Source organism: Salmo salar, chromosome ssa10 (genome assembly GCF_905237065.1).
Source record: "Salmo salar chromosome ssa10, Ssal_v3.1, whole genome shotgun sequence".
Classification (NCBI taxonomy): Eukaryota; Metazoa; Chordata; class Actinopteri; order Salmoniformes; family Salmonidae; genus Salmo; species Salmo salar.
In genome coordinates, this window is record NC_059451.1 from 33,021,002 (window position 1) to 33,038,480 (window position 17,479).

At 46.4% G+C, this 17,479-nt stretch overlaps 1 protein-coding gene across 4 annotated transcripts in view; it reads right to left on the reverse strand.

Annotated features, from left to right (window-relative positions):
* LOC106560268 (E3 ubiquitin-protein ligase LNX) overlaps positions 1–17,156 on the reverse strand; it is a 93,363-nt gene extending 76,207 nt beyond the window's left edge. The window contains exons 1-2 of one of the 4 annotated variants that reach the window (XM_014122978.2): positions 16,939–17,156; positions 3,478–4,059 (exon numbers count right to left, since the gene is read on the reverse strand). In XM_014122978.2, the coding sequence (XP_013978453.2) occupies positions 3,478–3,968 (491 nt within the window). In that variant the 5' untranslated portion in view covers positions 3,969–4,059; positions 16,939–17,156. Of the gene's footprint in view, positions 1–3,477; positions 4,060–6,644; positions 6,744–16,711; positions 16,874–16,938 lie in introns of those variants that run through there. The other 3 variants (XM_014122977.2, XM_014122981.2, XM_014122979.2) reach the window with 3 other exon arrangements.
* Positions 17,157–17,479: the final 323 nt, after the last annotated feature.

The window sequence follows — 17,479 nt, forward strand, 5'->3', positions numbered from 1 at the left end:
CTCCCCGAACAGCGTGTACGTATACTGAGAGGCATGAAACACCAGGCTACAGGCACAGCAACCTCAAACATGGGAAGAATCAATGCACACCTGCCTGGACAAGCTAACAACCTGTCCGAAATATAAACGGACAAATACAATAATCACATCAAATCGAATTTGTCACATGAGCCGAATACAACAGGTGTAGACCTAACAGTGAAATGCTGAATACAACAGGTGTAGACCTAACAGTGAAATGCTGAATACAACAGGTGTAGACCTAACAGTGAAATGCTGAATACAACAGGTGTAGACCTAACAGTGAAATGCTGAATACAACAGGTGTAGACCTAACAGTGAAATGCTGAATACAACAGGTGTAGACCTAACAGTGAAATGCTGAATACAACAGGTGTAGACCTTACGGTGAAATGCTTACTTACAAGCCCTTAACCAACAATGCAGTTTTAAGAATAATATGTAAAAAATACGAAATAAAAGTAACAAATAATTAAAGAGCAGCAGTAAATTAACAATAGCGAGGCTAAATACAAAAGAAAGAGAATAGCAGCAGAATCTAAACATAACATTGCCACTACATACACGCTAAAGTACAAATAATTCACATATTTTCACTGGGAAAGGCACTTTATAAACTTACATGGAAAACTCACTGTAAAATGATGTGTAAGCAAAACACAGGCTATAAACACCTGCCATGAACACACACCTAATGACTTACGACCTTAAGCACTGCATCATAAACATAACACATACTTGCAATCCTGCATGACCACAAGGACACAACCACAATTACTGGACCGCAACCACAAACACAACCACAAACACACCACAAACACTGAACCGAAAACGCACAACCACAACCACAAGCAGACAGGACCAAAGTTCAACTACCAGTATGACCTTATGAAGAGTGTGAATCAGGCTGGTTGGGCATCCCCAGTCAAGCCAGAGTGCCTCTTATCTTCCCCCTAGGATGTACTCTGTCCTCCACAGATAGATAACACCTCCTGAATCCTCCTGACTATCCCAGAGAGGAGCTGGTCCCCAGAGAACCCCTGCCCACTCACATCACATCACCTCCACATACCGCAATACAACACTCACACACCATGAAAGAAACGGAGAGGAAACCTGGGAGCCTAGGGAGCGATAGAGAGAGAAAAAGGGAGGAGGGAGAAGTAAGTGGGAGACCCAGGACACCAGAGGATGAATATGGGGGAGGAGAAGGGAAGAGAAAGGTGGTAAACTTTGAGGGGATTGCAGTATCAGGAGATAGAGGTTATGCAATCACTATCAATATTCAGTTCAATGGGAAACACATTGTTGTACAGTAGCAGTGCATAGCTAGGGAGATGCACTTGTAATTATCTCCCAGGCCTCTGGGCTAACAGAGTGTTAACGAGCGCTAATGATGAGAGGAGCCCAGACACTGAACAACGAGCAGTCAAACCTCTGGCTCTTTAATGATATGTAAACAGAGGTTCTAGGTTGGTTCAGATGAAAAAGCCAGGGTGAGGAAGTGTACTCTCTCCCCTTGGGACTGGAGGGGGAGGGGGGGGGCAATAGGGATGTTTGGTGTGTATGTTAACTGGAGGGGGGGACAATAGGGATGTTTGGTGTGTATGTTAACTGGAGGGGGTGGGGGGGGACAATAGGGATGTTTGGTGTGTATGTTAACTGGAGGGGGGGACAATAGGGATGTTTGGTGTGTATGTTAACTGGAGGGGGGGGACAATAGGGATGTTTGGTGTGTATGTTAACTGGAGGGGGGGACAATAGGGATGTTTGGTGTGTATGTTAACTGGAGGGGGGGTGGGGACAATAGGGATGTTTGGTGTGTATGTTAACTGGAGGGGGGGGACAATAGGGATGTTTGGTGTGTATGTTAACTGGAGGGGGGTGGGGGGACAATAGGGATGTTTGGTGTGTATGTTAACTGGAGGGGGGGGACAATAGGGATGTTTGGTGTGTATGTTAACTGGAGGGGGGTAGAGGGGTGTATGTTAACTGGAGGGGGGAGGGGGGGGTGTATGTTAACTGGAGGGGGGGTGTATGTTAACTGGGGTGGGGAGGGGGGGTGTATGTTAACTGGAGGGGGGAGGGGGGGTGTATGTTAACTGGAGGGGGGGTGTATGTTAACTGGAGGGGGTGTGTGTATGTTAACTGGAGGGGGGGTGTATGTTAACTGGAGGGGGGAAGCGGGTGTGTGTATGTTAACTGGAGGGGGGGGGTGTATGTTAACTGGAGGGGGTGTGTGTATGTTAACTGGAGGGGGGGAGGGGTGTGTGTATGTTAACTGGAGGGGGGAGGGGGGTGTGTGTATGTTAACTGGAGGGGGGGTGTATGTTAACTGGAGGGGGGAGGTGTGTGTGTATGTTAACTGGAGGGGGGGGGTGTATGTTAACTGGAGGGGGGGAGGGGTGTGTGTGTATGTTAACTGGAGGTCAACACAGTTTTATCACAACAACATTATGAGCCCTGAGAGAGAGGAGCAGATGAGGAGAACAGAACACAAAAAAACACATGAAGCAGTTATTATGGGTGCTGCAATATCTAACCATATTTAGGAAAACATACAGTATAGTCACACTGTGTATACAGTGGGTGAGGAAGTCTCTCTGCTCTTACAGTAGATTGTGGGTAAAAGTGTGTAGGGGTAGCCTCCTCTTCAAGTGTGTAAATGCATGTTGGGGTTTTCAGTGTTTCTGCTACCTGTTCTTGATGTGAGCCTCCATCTCTCTTTGAGGCAGGGTGTCAGTGCAGTGGGCTAAGGTGTGTTGGGGTAATATGTTATACAGTAGATAGTGGGCTAAGGTGTGTTAGGGTAATATGTCATACAGTAGATAGTGGGTTAGGGTGTGTTGGGGAAATATGTTATTACAGTAGATATTGTGTTAGGGTGTGTTGGGGTAATATGTTATTACAGTAGCTATTGTGTTAGGGTGTGTTGGGGTAATATGTTATTACAGTAGATATTGTGTTGGGGTAATATGTTATTACAGTAGATATTGTGTTAGGGTGTGTTGGGGTAATATGTTATTACAGTAGATATGTTATACAGTAGATATTGTGTTAGGGTGTGTTGGGGTAATATACAGGAAATTACAGGAGGTTGTGTTAGGGTGTGTTGGGGTAATATGTTATTACAGTAGATATTGTGTTAGGGTGTGTTGGGGTAATATGTTATTACAGTAGATATGTTATTACAGTAGATATGTTATAACAGTAGATATTGTGTTAGGGTGTGTTAGGGTAATATGTTATTACAGTAGATATTGTGTTAGGGTGTGTTGGGGTAATATGTTATTACAGTAGATATGTTATTACAGTAGATATTGTGTTAGGGTGTGTTGGGGTAATATGTTATTACAGTAGTTATTGTGTTAGGGTGTGTTTAGGTAATATGTTATTGCAGTAGAAATGTTATTCCAGTACATAGTGGGTTAGGGTGTGTTGGGGTACGGGACCTACCTGTTCTTGATGTGAGCCCCCAACTCTCCCCGGGGCAGTGTATCGGTGCAGTGGTCAGAGAAGGGGCAGGCCACGGCCAGCTTGTCCAGTAGCTTGTGCACCAGCAGGCTGGACTTGCGGCAGTTCTGCAGCATGAGATGGGTGCGGTCCACGGGGCAGAAGTCACTCTCCAGCAGGAAGCTGGTCAGACACTCCTGGCAGTAGGTGTGTCCACAGGGCGTGTCCAGCGGCCTGATGAGTGGCTGCAGACAGATATGACACATGAGGTCATCGTCCACCTCGTCTTGGTACAGGTACTCATGGTTCTCCTCTATCAGGTGTCTCTGGCCGCACGACTGGCACAGGTCAGGGGGAGGTGACTCCAGGCCGCCGTAGCCAATCATGGCAGGTGATGGTGGTCGTGGTGGGGGTGGTTGTGGTGGGGGTGATGATGCCATCGCCATTGCCATGGCAATCTCAGGCACCTCAGGCACCTCCTCCTGGCTACTCATGAAGAGGGCGGGGCTAAGTTTGTCCGAGGGAGGCTTGGTATGGTGCTGTGAGGGATCAGGTGAATTTCACTGAATGTAGAGGTCCATGGAGCTGTTTCGAGAGACAGAGAGCACCATTGATATTGTTTCAAGCTGGAAGCTGTTCAAAATCTTAGTATTCTCTGAGATGAGCTAGAAAACTTGGTGTTGGATATGAACATAGGCAGGCACGCACACACGCATGCACCCACACACCCACACACACACACACACACACACACACACACACACACACACACACACACACACACACACACACACACACACACACACACACACACACAAAGCAGTGAAATACTGAGCAGAAATCCAGCCACTGTGAGAATAGCATCAGAACTAATGACTCTTTTCTCATTTCACTCCTTTTGATATAGATGTTTCTCTTCTGGCAGAGAAGACTCTCTGGCTACAGAAACATCAATACTCCTTATCCCAACACCAAACACAGAGAGAGAAATAATCTATGGCACACACTTTACTGTCTGCAGCTATTCAGATTCAGTACATGTGTACCGTGTGGGACATACAGACGCAGGATCGTAATTTGGTCACTCATTGCTGAGAATGTTCCTGCACAGCAGGAAATGCAAACTTGTAGTGTATTTGAGCTTTAAAAAGGCTTCTAAAGTTTGTTATTTCCACTTTAAAATGTCCAACATTAAAAATGTATCAACCCTTGAAGAACATTTCCATTCATTATAATCCACATAATAATTCACATTTCCCATTGCTGCAGAATCATTTTCCTGCTGTAGCAAACTGGCTTAAATTAAGATCTCCCCCGGTACTGCTGCTCATTCCGTGCACCGGTCTCGGAGGTCTACGTCACCGGCCTCTAGGCGTCACTGAACTGTCTCATTACGCACACCTGACTCCAATTCCCCTGATTTAATAACTGTATATATGTGCCCTCTGTTCACCATTCCCTTGTCGGTTATTGTTCCCATGTCCTTTGGTCTTCTGAGTACCTGTGCTTTGTTGTTTCGGCATTCGTGCTGCATGTATTGTGTACTCGTTATTACGGGTCTCGTCCCGTGTATTGTTATTACTGTTCTCGTCCCGTGTATTGTTATTACGGGTCTCGTCCCGTGTATTGTTATTACGGGTCTCGTCCCGTGTATTGTTATTACGGGTCTCGTCCCGTGTATTGTTATTACGGGTCTCGTCCCGTGTATTGTTATTACGGGTCTCGTCCCGTGTATTGTTATTACGGGTCTCGTCCCGTGTATTGTTATTACTGGTCTCGTCCCGTGTATTGTTATTACGGGTCTCGTCCCGTGTATTGTTATTACGGGTCTCGTCCCGTGTATTGTTATTACTGGTCTCGTCCCGTGTATTGTTATTACGGGTCTCGTCCCGTGTATTGTTTTTACGGGTCTCGTCCCGTGTATTGTTATTACGGGTCTCGTCCCGTGTATTGTTATTACGGGTCTCGTCCCGTGTATTGTTATTACGGGTCTCGTCCCGTGTATTTCTTAGAGGTTTTACCTCGCTCTTTTGTTTGGGTTACATCCGTGTGGTTTTGTATACATGTTTGTTTTGGGCTTCATCCCCGTGCCTTTTCATGGCATGTTGTATTTTTGGGTGGAATATTAAAAACCCCTAATACGTATTCCTGCGCCTGTCTCCAATCATTTATACAACGTGACAAGATCCTACATCTGAAATATATACAGTTTCAAATATCTCTCAAAATACACTGTGTGTACATTTAAACAGTATGCCGTATTCATGAGAGGTAGGTTGGGACTGTAGTATCACTACGTCAATTCTGAGACAGGCCGTTCCCCTGGCACACCGTCCTGAACAGATGGGCAGAGACGACTGGCATCCAAGGACTACGTCACCCTGGCAACAGCCATCTTTTTGGCACCCTTATGGCCCATTTTTCTGAAGCAACTCCTGATTGGCTATCGCTTTTGCTGATTATGTTATAGATAATCCGACAGGACATTGACTGACATCATCTAAACTTATTGGGTTTCAATTCACTGAGCATCAATGTGGAGTACTGTAATGGACATTGACTAATCAAGCACAAAGTATGTCATATAAGAGAGAACCTTTTGCATAGTGTGTGATGTCCTCTATAACCTATAGTACACCTCTCCATCTGTGTGTGTGGTTGGTGGTCATGTGAGAACCCAGCAGGTACTGAGACAGTTTCCATGACACGCTCCATAGCCTTCCAAAGGGGATATACCTGACTGTCACAGAGGTCATTCACTACCTGAGCTGAAGCACATACACACGCCCACACCAACGACTGTAAATAGTGCACATACTGTACACTAACAGGCATGCCCACAAACATAAACATGGACAGAGTACACATCACCTAGTTGTAAACACACACACACACACACACACACACACACACACACACACACACACACACACACACACACACACACACACACACACACACACACACACACACACACACACACACACACACACACACAGGCCTTAGCCTACATAAGAGGGAGAGTTGTGAGTTCTGTCTGTTTGCTGTGTGTGTCTGGGAGGAGGACTGTGGTAATAACAGCAAGCTGAACCAGACTATAACAAAGCTGAAGCTCCCTGCGGTGGGCCGCTGTGATGAAGTGACTATTTTATCCTGCTACTCTCTGGTACCTGCTATGGAGAAGACCAGCCATGTCCAGCTCTTCTTCACTCTCTTGGGAGGGGAAGCTTTCACCTCAAAACAGACAGAGAGAAGGAGAGACAGAGAGAGGGAGAGACAGAGAGAGGGAGAGACAGAGAGAGACAGAGAGTGGGAGAGACAGAGAGAGAGCGAGAGACAAAGAGACGGAGAGACAGAGAGAGAGAGGGAGAGACAGAGAGAGACAAAGAGAGGGAGAGACAGAGAGAGGGAGAGACAGAGAGAGGTAGAGACAGATAGAGCTAAACACAAAGAGCAAAACATCAGCGTCAGGAGCCTGAGGAATGAGAAAAATCCAAACCCTACCCTCTAATCTGTGTGGCTCAGTTGGTAGAGCATGGTGTTTGCATGGTGTTTGCAACACCAGGGTTTGATTCCCATTGGGACCAGTACGGAAAGAAAAAAAAATGTCAATTCACTACTGTAAGTTGCTCTGGATAAGAGTGTCTGCTAAATGGCTTAAATGTAAAATGCAGTGTACAGACAGAAACCTTTAAAGCTGTACATCAGCTTTAGAGAGAGAGAGAAGTACAGCTTTAAAGGTTTCTGTCTGTACACTGCTCCAGTCAAACTCAGATTAGAGGGTAGAGTTTGGACTTTTCTCATTCCTCAGGCTCCTGACGCTGATGTTTTGCTCTTTGGGTTTAGCTCTCTCTGTCTCTCCCTCTATCTGTCTCTACCTCTATCTGTCTCTACCTCTATCTGTCTCTATCCATCTCTACCTCGCTCTGTCTCTCCCTCTCTCTGTCTCTCTCTGTCTCTCCCTTTCTCTCTCGGTCTCTCGCTCTCTCCGTCTCTCTCTGTCTCTCCGTCTCTCCGTCTCTCTCTCTCTCTCTCTCTCTCTGTCTCTCTCTGTCTCTCTCTGTCTCTCTCTGCTCCCTCTCTCTGTCTCTGTCTCTGTCTCTCCCTTTCCCTGTCTCTCCCTCTCCCTCTCCCTGTCTCTCCGTCTCTCCGTCTCTCTCTCTCTCTCTCTCTCTCTCTGTCTCTCTCTGTCTCTCTCTCCCTCTCTCTGTCTCTCCCTCTCTCTGTCCCTGTCTCTCCCTATCTCCGTCTCCCTCTCTCCATCTCTCCCTGTCTCTCCCTGTCTCCGTCTCACTGTCTCTTCGTCTCTCCCTGTCTCCGTCTCTCTGTCTCTCCCTGTCGCCGTCTCTCCGTCTCTCCCTGTCTCCGTCTCTTCGTCTTTCCGCCTCTCTGTCTCCCTGTCTCCGTCTCTCCGTCTCTCCCTGTCTCCGTCTCTCCCTCTCTCCCTGTCTCTGTCTCTCCCCGTCTCTGTCTCTCCCTGTCTCCGTCTCTCCGTCTCTCCCTGTCCCTGTCTCTCCCTGTCCCTGTCTCTCCCTGTCCCTGTCTCTCCCTGTCTCCGTTTCACTCTCTCCATCTCTCCCTGTCTCGGTCTCCGTCTCTCTGTCTCTCCGTCTCTCCGTCTCTCCGTCTCTCCCTGTTTCCGTCTCTCCCTGTTTCCGTCTCTCCCTCTCTCCCTGTCTCCGTCTCTCCGTCTCTCCCTGTCCCTGTCTCTCCCTGTCTCCGTTTCCCTCTCTCCATCTCTCCCTGTCTCGGTCTCCGTCTCTCTGTCTCTCCGTCTCTCCCTGTTTCCGTCTCTCCGTCTCTTCGTCTCTCCCTGTCTCCGTCTCTCCGTCTCTCCCTGTTTCCATCTCTCCCTGTCTCCGTCTCTCCCTGTCTCTGTCTCTCCCTGTCTCCGTCTCTCCGTCTCTCCCTGTTTCCATCTCTCCCTGTCTCCGTCTCTTCGTCTCTCCCTGTTTCCATCTCTCCCTGTCTCCGTCTCTCCCTGTTTCCATCTCTCCCTGTCTCCGTCTCTCCCTGTCTCTGTCTCTCCCTGTCTCCGTCTCTCTGTCTCTCCCTGTCTCCGTCTCTCCGTCTCTCCCTGTTTCCATCTCTCCCTGTCTCTGTCTCTCCCTGTCTCCGTCTCTCCGTCTCTCCCTGTTTCCATCTCTCCCTGTCTCTGTCTCTCCCTGTCTCCGTCTCTCCGTCTCTCCCTGTTTCCATCTCTCCCTGTCTCTGTCTCTCCCTGTCGCCGTCTCTTCGTCTCTCCCTGTTTCCATCTCTCCCTGTCTCCGTCTCTCCCTGTCTCCGTCTCTCCGTCTCTCCCTGTCTCCGTCTCTCCCCATCTCTTCGCCTCTCCGTCTCTCCATCTCTCCTTCTCTCCGTCTCTCCATCACTCCCTGTCTCCGTCTCTCTCTGTCTCCCTGTCTCCGTCTCTCCCTGTCTCCGTCTCTCCCTCTCTCCCTGTCGCCGTCTCTCCCTGTCTCCGTCTCTCCCTGTCTCCGTCTCTCCGTCTCTCCCTGTCTCCGTCTCTCCGTCTCTCCCTGTCTCTCCCTGTCTCCGTTTCCCTCTCTCCATCTCTCCCTGTCTCGGTCTCCGTCTCTCTGTCTCTCCGTCTCACCCTGTCTCCCTCTCTCCGTCTCTCCCTGTTTCCGTCTCTCCCTGTCTCTTAGACATTTCAAATGTCATATTATGTACATATACATTGTTGTAATGATGAGCAAATTGTTTAAGTACAAAAGGGAAAATAAATAAACATAAATATAGGTTGTATTTACAATGGTGTTTGTTCTTCACTGTTTTCCCTTTTCTTCTGGCAACAGGTCAAACATCTTGCTGCTGTGATGGCAGACTGTGGTATTTCACCCAATAGATATGGGAGTTTATCAAAATTGGATTTGTTTTCGAATTCTTTGTGGCATAGTTCCTTTTGATGGCATAGACGGCCCTTCTTGTCTTTCAGATCGTTCACAGCTTTGTGGAAGTTACCTGTAGCACTGCTTTTAGGCCGAGGTATGTATAGTTTTTGTGTGCTCTAATGCATGGGTGTCTAGATGGAATTTATATTTGTGGTTCTGGCAACGGGACATTTTTTGCAACACCATTATTTTTGTCTTACTGATATTTACTGTCAGGAGCCAGGTCTGGCAGAATCTGTGCAGAAGATCTAGGTGCTGCTGTAGGCCCTCCTTGATTGGTGATAGAAGCACCAGATCATCAGCAAACAGTAGACATTTGACTTCAGATTCTAGTAGGGTGAGGCCGGGTGCTGCAGACTGTTCTAGTGCCCTCGCCAATTCGATGATATATATGTTGAAGAGGGTGGGGCTTAAGCTGCATCTCTGTCTCACACCCCGGCCCTGTGGAATGAAATGTATGAGTTTTTTGCCAATTATAACTGCACACTTGTTGTTTGTGTACATGGATTTTGTAATGTTGTATGTTTTCCCCCCAACACCACTTTCTATCAATTTGTATAGCAGACCCTCATGCCAAACTCTGACAACAGCTCCAGGGCATGCCTTGTGTTTGGGCACCAGAGTTTAGCCACTTTGCTTTTGGGAAAAAGTTTATCCTCTTGAATGTATTTGCCATTTGAGTCAATGAGGAGCACAATCTCTGGCTTTTGTGTGTTCTCAGTGGATCTGTTGGGGTTGTCAAGAGAGCTATCAGTGGAGCTGACAGGGGGGCTGTTAGGAGGGGGTGGGGTCTGTTGGGTTGGTGGGTCCTGTGTTATCTGTTCCGTTGAGGTTGTGGTCCGGGTCTGAGGTGGGCTGTTCTGCTGGCTTCTCTGGGGGAGTGTCCTGCTCTCTGTCACACCACAGCTTAGTCACCTCCTCCTTCAGTGCCATGTGTGCCTATTTAAGTTGTCTCACCTCAGTCCATAGAGCAGCCATCTCTCTCAGGCGGCCATCCAGCTCCACCTTCTGCCCTCCGGGTCTTGTTGGGGGGTGTTGCTGTGCTGGTCTGTTTTGTGGGTTTGTTCTGTTTGGATTGTGTGGACTAACTCTCTGAGCTCCACCATGTCTCTCTCCAGCTCTGTGAATTTATCCCTCTAAATGATGGAGGAGCAGTGCAGTTGTGGGACCTGGGTGGGTTCAGTGCTGGGGGCGGGGGGGTGACTATCCTTGTTTGCAGGACAGTTTGAAGAGGTGTGATCAGACTCACTCAGGATGGTGAAGTCGTCACAGAGAGAGATCTTTTCCTGCTGTGCTCTCTCTTTGACGACGCCGGGGTTTGCGGCCACAGAAAGCCCAAGGACAACCCCAAGATTTTTTTGGGGGGGGCACAAGGAGTGACCGGTCGAGCCGAGGAGAGTGCCAGAGCCCGAATGGCAAACTCTGGAGGAGCGTGTCGTCAGACCACGGCCACAGAAACCCCAAGATCTTTTTAGGGGGGGGGGCACATGGAGCAGGCGGCTGAGCAGAGGGAAGAGCCAGAGACCACCTGGGAGGAGATAGAGAGGTGGTCGGTCGACCCAAGGAGAGTACCAGAGCCCGCCTGGGATTCGATGGAACAGTGTGAGGAGGGATACCGGAGAATGTAGTTGGCTAGGAGTATGCGGCATCGCAGGTGTTTGGAGGAATGTGTCATCAGTCCGGTGAAACCTGGGCCGGCTCCACGTATCTGGCCTCCAGTGCGCCTCCCCAGTCCGATACGTCCTGTGCCTGCTCCTCGCACTTGCCCTGAAGTGCGTGTCACCAGTCCGGTGCCACCTGTGCTGGCTCCACGCACTAGACCTCCAGTGCGCCTTCCCAGTCTGTCACGTCCTGTGCCAGCTCCTCGCACTCGCCCTGAAGTGCGTGTCATCAGTCCGGTGCCACCTGTACCGGCTCCACGCACTCGGCCTCCAGTGTGCATTCACAGTCCAGAGCTTCCGGAGATGGTTTGTTTATTTGATTTATTTGTTTTTGCTTGAAGTTTCACTTTGGAATAAAGATGTGGAACTCTACACACGCTGCGCCTTGGTCCCGTTCTTACGACAACCGTGACACCATGAGTTCAGTAGCTCACTACCTCCTCTCTCTCTCAGGAAGAGGCAGGTTAAGAAGAAAAGTACGATATAGAGGTAAAATGTGAGGATAGAGAGAACAGAATGTATTCATGTTTAATATATGTGTAGTCTATACAGACAACGGCAGCAGAACAATCAGTCACAGAGTCCTCTGCAGTATCTGGAACTCATAAAGCAATGCCTTTGTGTAATAAAACAGTAAAATCTCTGAGGTTTCCATTCACAAACACATACACACACATACGCATGCATGCCGGCACACACACACATGCAACAAAGCACTCAGAGGGGACACACCCGTGCCCGGGGAACACCTCCCAGAGATCATTATCTCAGTGTTAATCCTCAGAGTGACAACATGGTGTCACAGAACCAACCCCGGGGAGCTCCAACCCACCCTGCTCTAACCTGTTCTGGAGGGAATTAGAGTGACACACAGCTGATGGCCATGACAGGCTGAAACGTGACCAGGCTAAAGCCCACCTCACCAGCCATCCAATAACCAGGCCTACATGATTAATAAGAAAGATAAATTAAGCCTCAGCCTTTCTAAAGTAATCTGTTTGATTGGACTTTCTTCATTGGCTTTTGTTCACACCACGTTTAATGAAATCATCCATTTTCTAGAGACAAGTCCTTTGTGTAACCAGGGTAACCTTTGCCCAACATTCAGGGAGGAAAGACGATGAACGATGGCATAAGGAAACCATTAAATGTAGACGGAGGCCAGAACCACTCATACGAGACTTAATCCAATGACTCATGAGTACAAACGGCTCACATACCGTACACATTACACAGACAATCATACAATGCACAAACAGTCTCACACATACACTGGTCAGTGACCGTGTGATACAGTGTGAGTTGATGAGTTAGTAATGATACAACCCAGTGCTTACTCAGCTCTTTTCCTTATGGCTCTGGTTGAAAAACAACCTTTTGACAAGTTAAGTGTGTTACTGTCAGCATTTTAATGTCTGCAGTATATCAGTGTGTAGCTCTGTAAATTTGTCCCATACTCCTATGATAATGTAAACTAATGCAGCTAATGCACATCCCGCTAGCCCAACAAAAGGCAGTGACACTAATCCACAAAAACCTGTGTTGACCTGACAAATCTAAACCTTTCAAAAGCACACCAATTACAGTTCCATAAAAAACACATCCTGTCCCTCACCCACGCAGAAACAAACTGTAGGCGTATACAGCATATGGGGGTCAGAGTATCCTTTGACATGTAACTATGTGTATGTCATGTGGAATGGAACAGCATGAGTGCAATGTGCATGCTACAGTGGACATAATGAAGGTCAGATTTACTGTACTGCTTCTCTACTAACCTATGCCTGGTTCTTCAAGAAGTTAACAGCTCACATAGCCAGAGTATGGTATGTTATGCTTCTCTACTAACATAGCCAGAGTATGGTATGTTATGCTTCTCTACTAACATAGCCAGAGTATGGTATGTTATGCTTCTCTACTAACATAGCCAGAGTATGGTATGTTATGCTTCTCTACTAACATAGCCAGAGTATGGTATGTTATGCTTCTCTACTAACATAGCCAGAGTATGGTATGTTGTGCTTCTCTACTAACATAGCCAGAGTATGGTATGTTATGCTTCTCTACTAACATAGCCAGAGTATGGTATGTTATGCTTCTCTACTAACATAGCCAGAGTATGGTATGTTATGCTTCTCTACTAACATAGCCAGAGTATGGTATGTTATGCTTCTCTACTAACATAGCCAGAGTATGGTATGTTATGCTTCTCTACTAACATAGCCAGAGTATGGTAAGTTATGCCTGGCCCTGCAGGTTCCCAGGCCGGTAGGTTCAGTGTGTTGTCTGAGCCAGGCAGGGCTGTTCCGACATGTTCGTCACAGGCATAGCATTCCACAGCCCCGTGTTCCTCCTCCAAACACACACGCTCAGAGCAGCAACAACAGAGACGGGCACCTTGGGTAATAACATAGAAACCCACTTGTGCCCTATCATGAAATCAGGTGATCATAAAGCTGATTTTTAATAAACAGACAAATTAATAATTAATGTGTCACACTGCAGATAATCATGACATGTTGAGGTTAGGGGACACACAAGGAGACTGTAGGTCAAACAAAGCAATTGTACAGAGAGAGAAAATGGGAATAAGATAAGATACAAGGACAAGATCAAATATATTCACACTGAGAACAAGAGACCATGAACACACGAACACACACGCTGTCAACACACCCTGTCAACATACCCTGTCAACATACTCAAGGGGTTCCAAAACTTTTTTAGCCCAGGACGCCATTTTGATATCAGAAAATTCTCGCAAACCCAACCATATAAAAAAAAAAGGTAATTAACAGCCAATGTTGACTTTTTATTTGGGGCTATGGCAGTCACAATTGAAAACATTCTAACAGTATTTGTGATTGTCTGTTAGAAACATGCACAGCTATGGGGGCATAGTTCGCTTTTGAAAGACACTCTCTCCAATAAGAATTATTTCCTCTGAATCCACTGATTCGGTAACTCGTCTGTGGAATGTTTTTGTATTTCCCTTGTATGCTTGCATTCAGTCCGTTCACTTTCCCGAATATATCTATGACATAAGCACAGAAACACATTTTCTTTTAATTACACAGAAAGTCAACCAAGTCAGTTTTTTTACATCCATTGTGAATGACAACAGCTCCTTTCTCAATGCGAAACATCTTTCCAACTCTCCCCCTCGATAACCACCAAGCCTTGGTGTGAAATAGAACATTTTCATGTTCTGATCCCATATCTCCACATAATTTTGCGACCAGGCGTGTGCGGAGTGATGTGGTTTGATGTAGTCTACAATCGAAGTTGCCTGCTGCAGTATATCTCAGAGTTCTGTGCTCAGATATTTTGCCTCCAGTTGCTCTCGGTGTATCATACAATGCGTCCATATGGCAGAGGGAGACACATTCATAACTAGAGTACAGAGTCCTGCCCGCCGTACTACCATAGATGGAGCCTCATCTGTGCAAAAGCCCACCATTCAATCCCATGGAATCTGTTTTTCGTAAATATAGCCACACAGCACACTGAACATCCCCTGTGCTGTTTCATGCTCAGGAATCGAGAAACAGAACAATATGTCCTCCTGAATAGCATCTCCGACATCTATAGCGAACAAAAGTCAATGCATGGGCATCTCGGACCTCACAGCTATTGTTCATTGGAGATCATAAGCTGGGGAGTTGTCGAGTTGTCCAGTCAGTTTCCTCTTGATTGCTAGCTATAGCATGAATATTTTATGGTTAGCCACATTACGATGAGATACAAAGACGATATTATAATACATGCATTATTTTGTTTAATATATTTAGTTTTTTCATGATTTTGGAAATTCTCCCTCAATATTCATATCAGGCAACCCAATGTGGGGTCGTGACCCCTAGTTTGGGAACCAGTGACAAATCCTATCTACACAACCTGTCAACACAACCTGTCAACACTTTCTGTCACAACCCTGTCAACACCCTCTGTCAATACACTCTTTCAACATACTCTGTCAACAGCCTGTCAACATACCCAGTCAATACATTGTGAACACCCCTGTCAACACATTCTGTCAACAACCTGTCAACACCCTCTGTCAACACAACCACATACTTCACTAGGGTTGCATAATTCATGGAACTTTCAATAAATTCCCTGTTTTTCCAGAAATCCTGGTTGGAAGATTCCGGATTTCCTGCTTATTCCCTCCTGATTCCAGGAATTCTTTGGGAAAAACAGGGAATTTATTCAAAGTTTTTTTTTGCAACCCTATTCTTCACACATGGTTTGGTTTGATGTGTGTACACAGAACAAGTGTACCAACCTGGACTGACATAGTAAACATACTCTCCATTTGTATGATGTTACGTTTCGTATGGTATGTATTAATTTGTGGATGTCCATCATCCATTTTATATGATATTTTGTTACTAATTACAATTCATTGATATGTTTGATATGTTACAAATTGCAATTTGTACAATATGTTATGAATTTGCAATACGTTGTGGCTAACGTTAGCAAGATGGCTAGGTGGCTAGGTAGCTAATGCTAGCGTTAGCTAGGCAGCTAGCGTTAGCTAGGCTAGGGGTTAGGGTTCGGGGTTAAGGTTAGGGTTAAGGTAAGGGTTAAGGTTAGGAGTTAGGTTACATGTTTAGGGTTAGGGGAAGGGTTAGCTAACATGCTACGTAGCTGCAAATTAGTAAGTAGTTGCAAAGTTTCTAAGTAGCTAAAATGCTAAAGTTGTCCTTGATGAGATTCGAACATGCAACCTTTGTGTTACCCCCCCAACCCACCCCACCAAACCGAACCCAACCAACCAACTAACCAACCAACCAATCACGTAATCTTCATTTTTGCCTTAAGTAACCTTTTGTCTTATGTAACCATACCAAACATAACATATCATGCTAGTTTGAGTGTCCAGGATTTACGTTTACCATGTCTAGTCTATGAGACCAGGCTGAAGTGTAAGCACACAAATATCAAGTGCATGTACACAATGCATGCAAATTACATGACATAACTTAAACATTCATCCCTGTAGAAGTATGTCATTGATATTTTACACTTGTAATATGAGACCTACAGTCAGTTCATGAAGGTTAGACTATTTAACATAATGTGTGTTAGTTATGTAATATGCCTACTGTAGGAAAGTCATTAGTTCATCATTATCCAGCCAGGTGGTTGAGATCTAAGGAGCTCCAGCCTAGAGGGTACTGTGTGTACCGTGACTTCTAATACCACACATAAACAAACAATTAGATATTAGTAAATAAGCTTCCCAGATCCAGAAATCTATCAAACATTATTTAAGATTAAAACACAGACTATGGTAATCAATGCCCTCTCTACACTCTGTCCATCAAGTCTACTGTCTGGAACAGCAGAGCTCAGAGGACAGGGGAGAAGCAGGCAGCCAATGAGCTCAATGGAGTGGCTCTAATGGCTCAGTCTGTCTGGATCAGCATAGAGTTACACTCAGAGGCTCAAAACAGATAATATGGATAGGTTACTGTACAGACACTTACAGAGACAGGAAAAATATAGGGAAGAGAACGTGTCTGACATATACACACACACACACACACACACACACACACACACACACACACACACAATGCAAACAGCATTCAAATGACTTTCATGGATGCAAATACACAAACAAAAGTATGAGACAATAGACAAACTGTCAAGTAGACTTCTCCTACTTACTGTTAACCTTCAGAGCTGGGTAGATAGGTAGCAGTCATACATTCTGACCACAGAGTTTGTTGTAGTACGTACAGAACTCACAGAGCAGCGTTCACTTCAGGCAAAGCGGCTTCACCTGGTCAGGTAATACTTAGGAAAGGGTGTAACTCTAGATCTGTCAAAGAGCCAGAGAGGGAGAGGGGGGGAAGAGGGAGGGAGAGACTATGAACTGCAGGTGAACACAATACCTGTTGATTGGCTGGTGGAGTTCAGTAAGGAAATGTTCCAGTCACAGAACCTGTTGATTGGCTGGTGGAGTTCAGTAAGGAAATGTTAGGCTGCTGCCGGTCCTGGGGGAATTCTGGGATAGAGAACAGGACAGAACAGAGTCAGAGAGTTGTGGATGTGCTGTGATGACCCAGAGCCGCTGCTAACATCTGGAAGCTGGTCCAGGTGACCAGGAAGTGGCAGAGAAGGGCGGGGCCAGAGCAAAGGTAGACAGAAAAGTGGCTTAACCTGCTCTGGGAGGGAGGGAGACTGGGAGAGGCTTGGACTGTTTCCCATACAGGGATAGACAAATAGCGCTGGAGGGAGGGAGAGGGCGAGAGAGGGGGAGGGGGGAGGGGGAGGGAGAGCAAGGAGGAAACAAAACTAAACAACACACAACAAACCAGACATATTTTGTTAATAGTCAGATAATGAGGGATATTCCAGATTGAATATTGTATCTGTATGTATATTACTGTAAATATTGAACACGTTCCCTGTGTATAACCATATATTTTGATA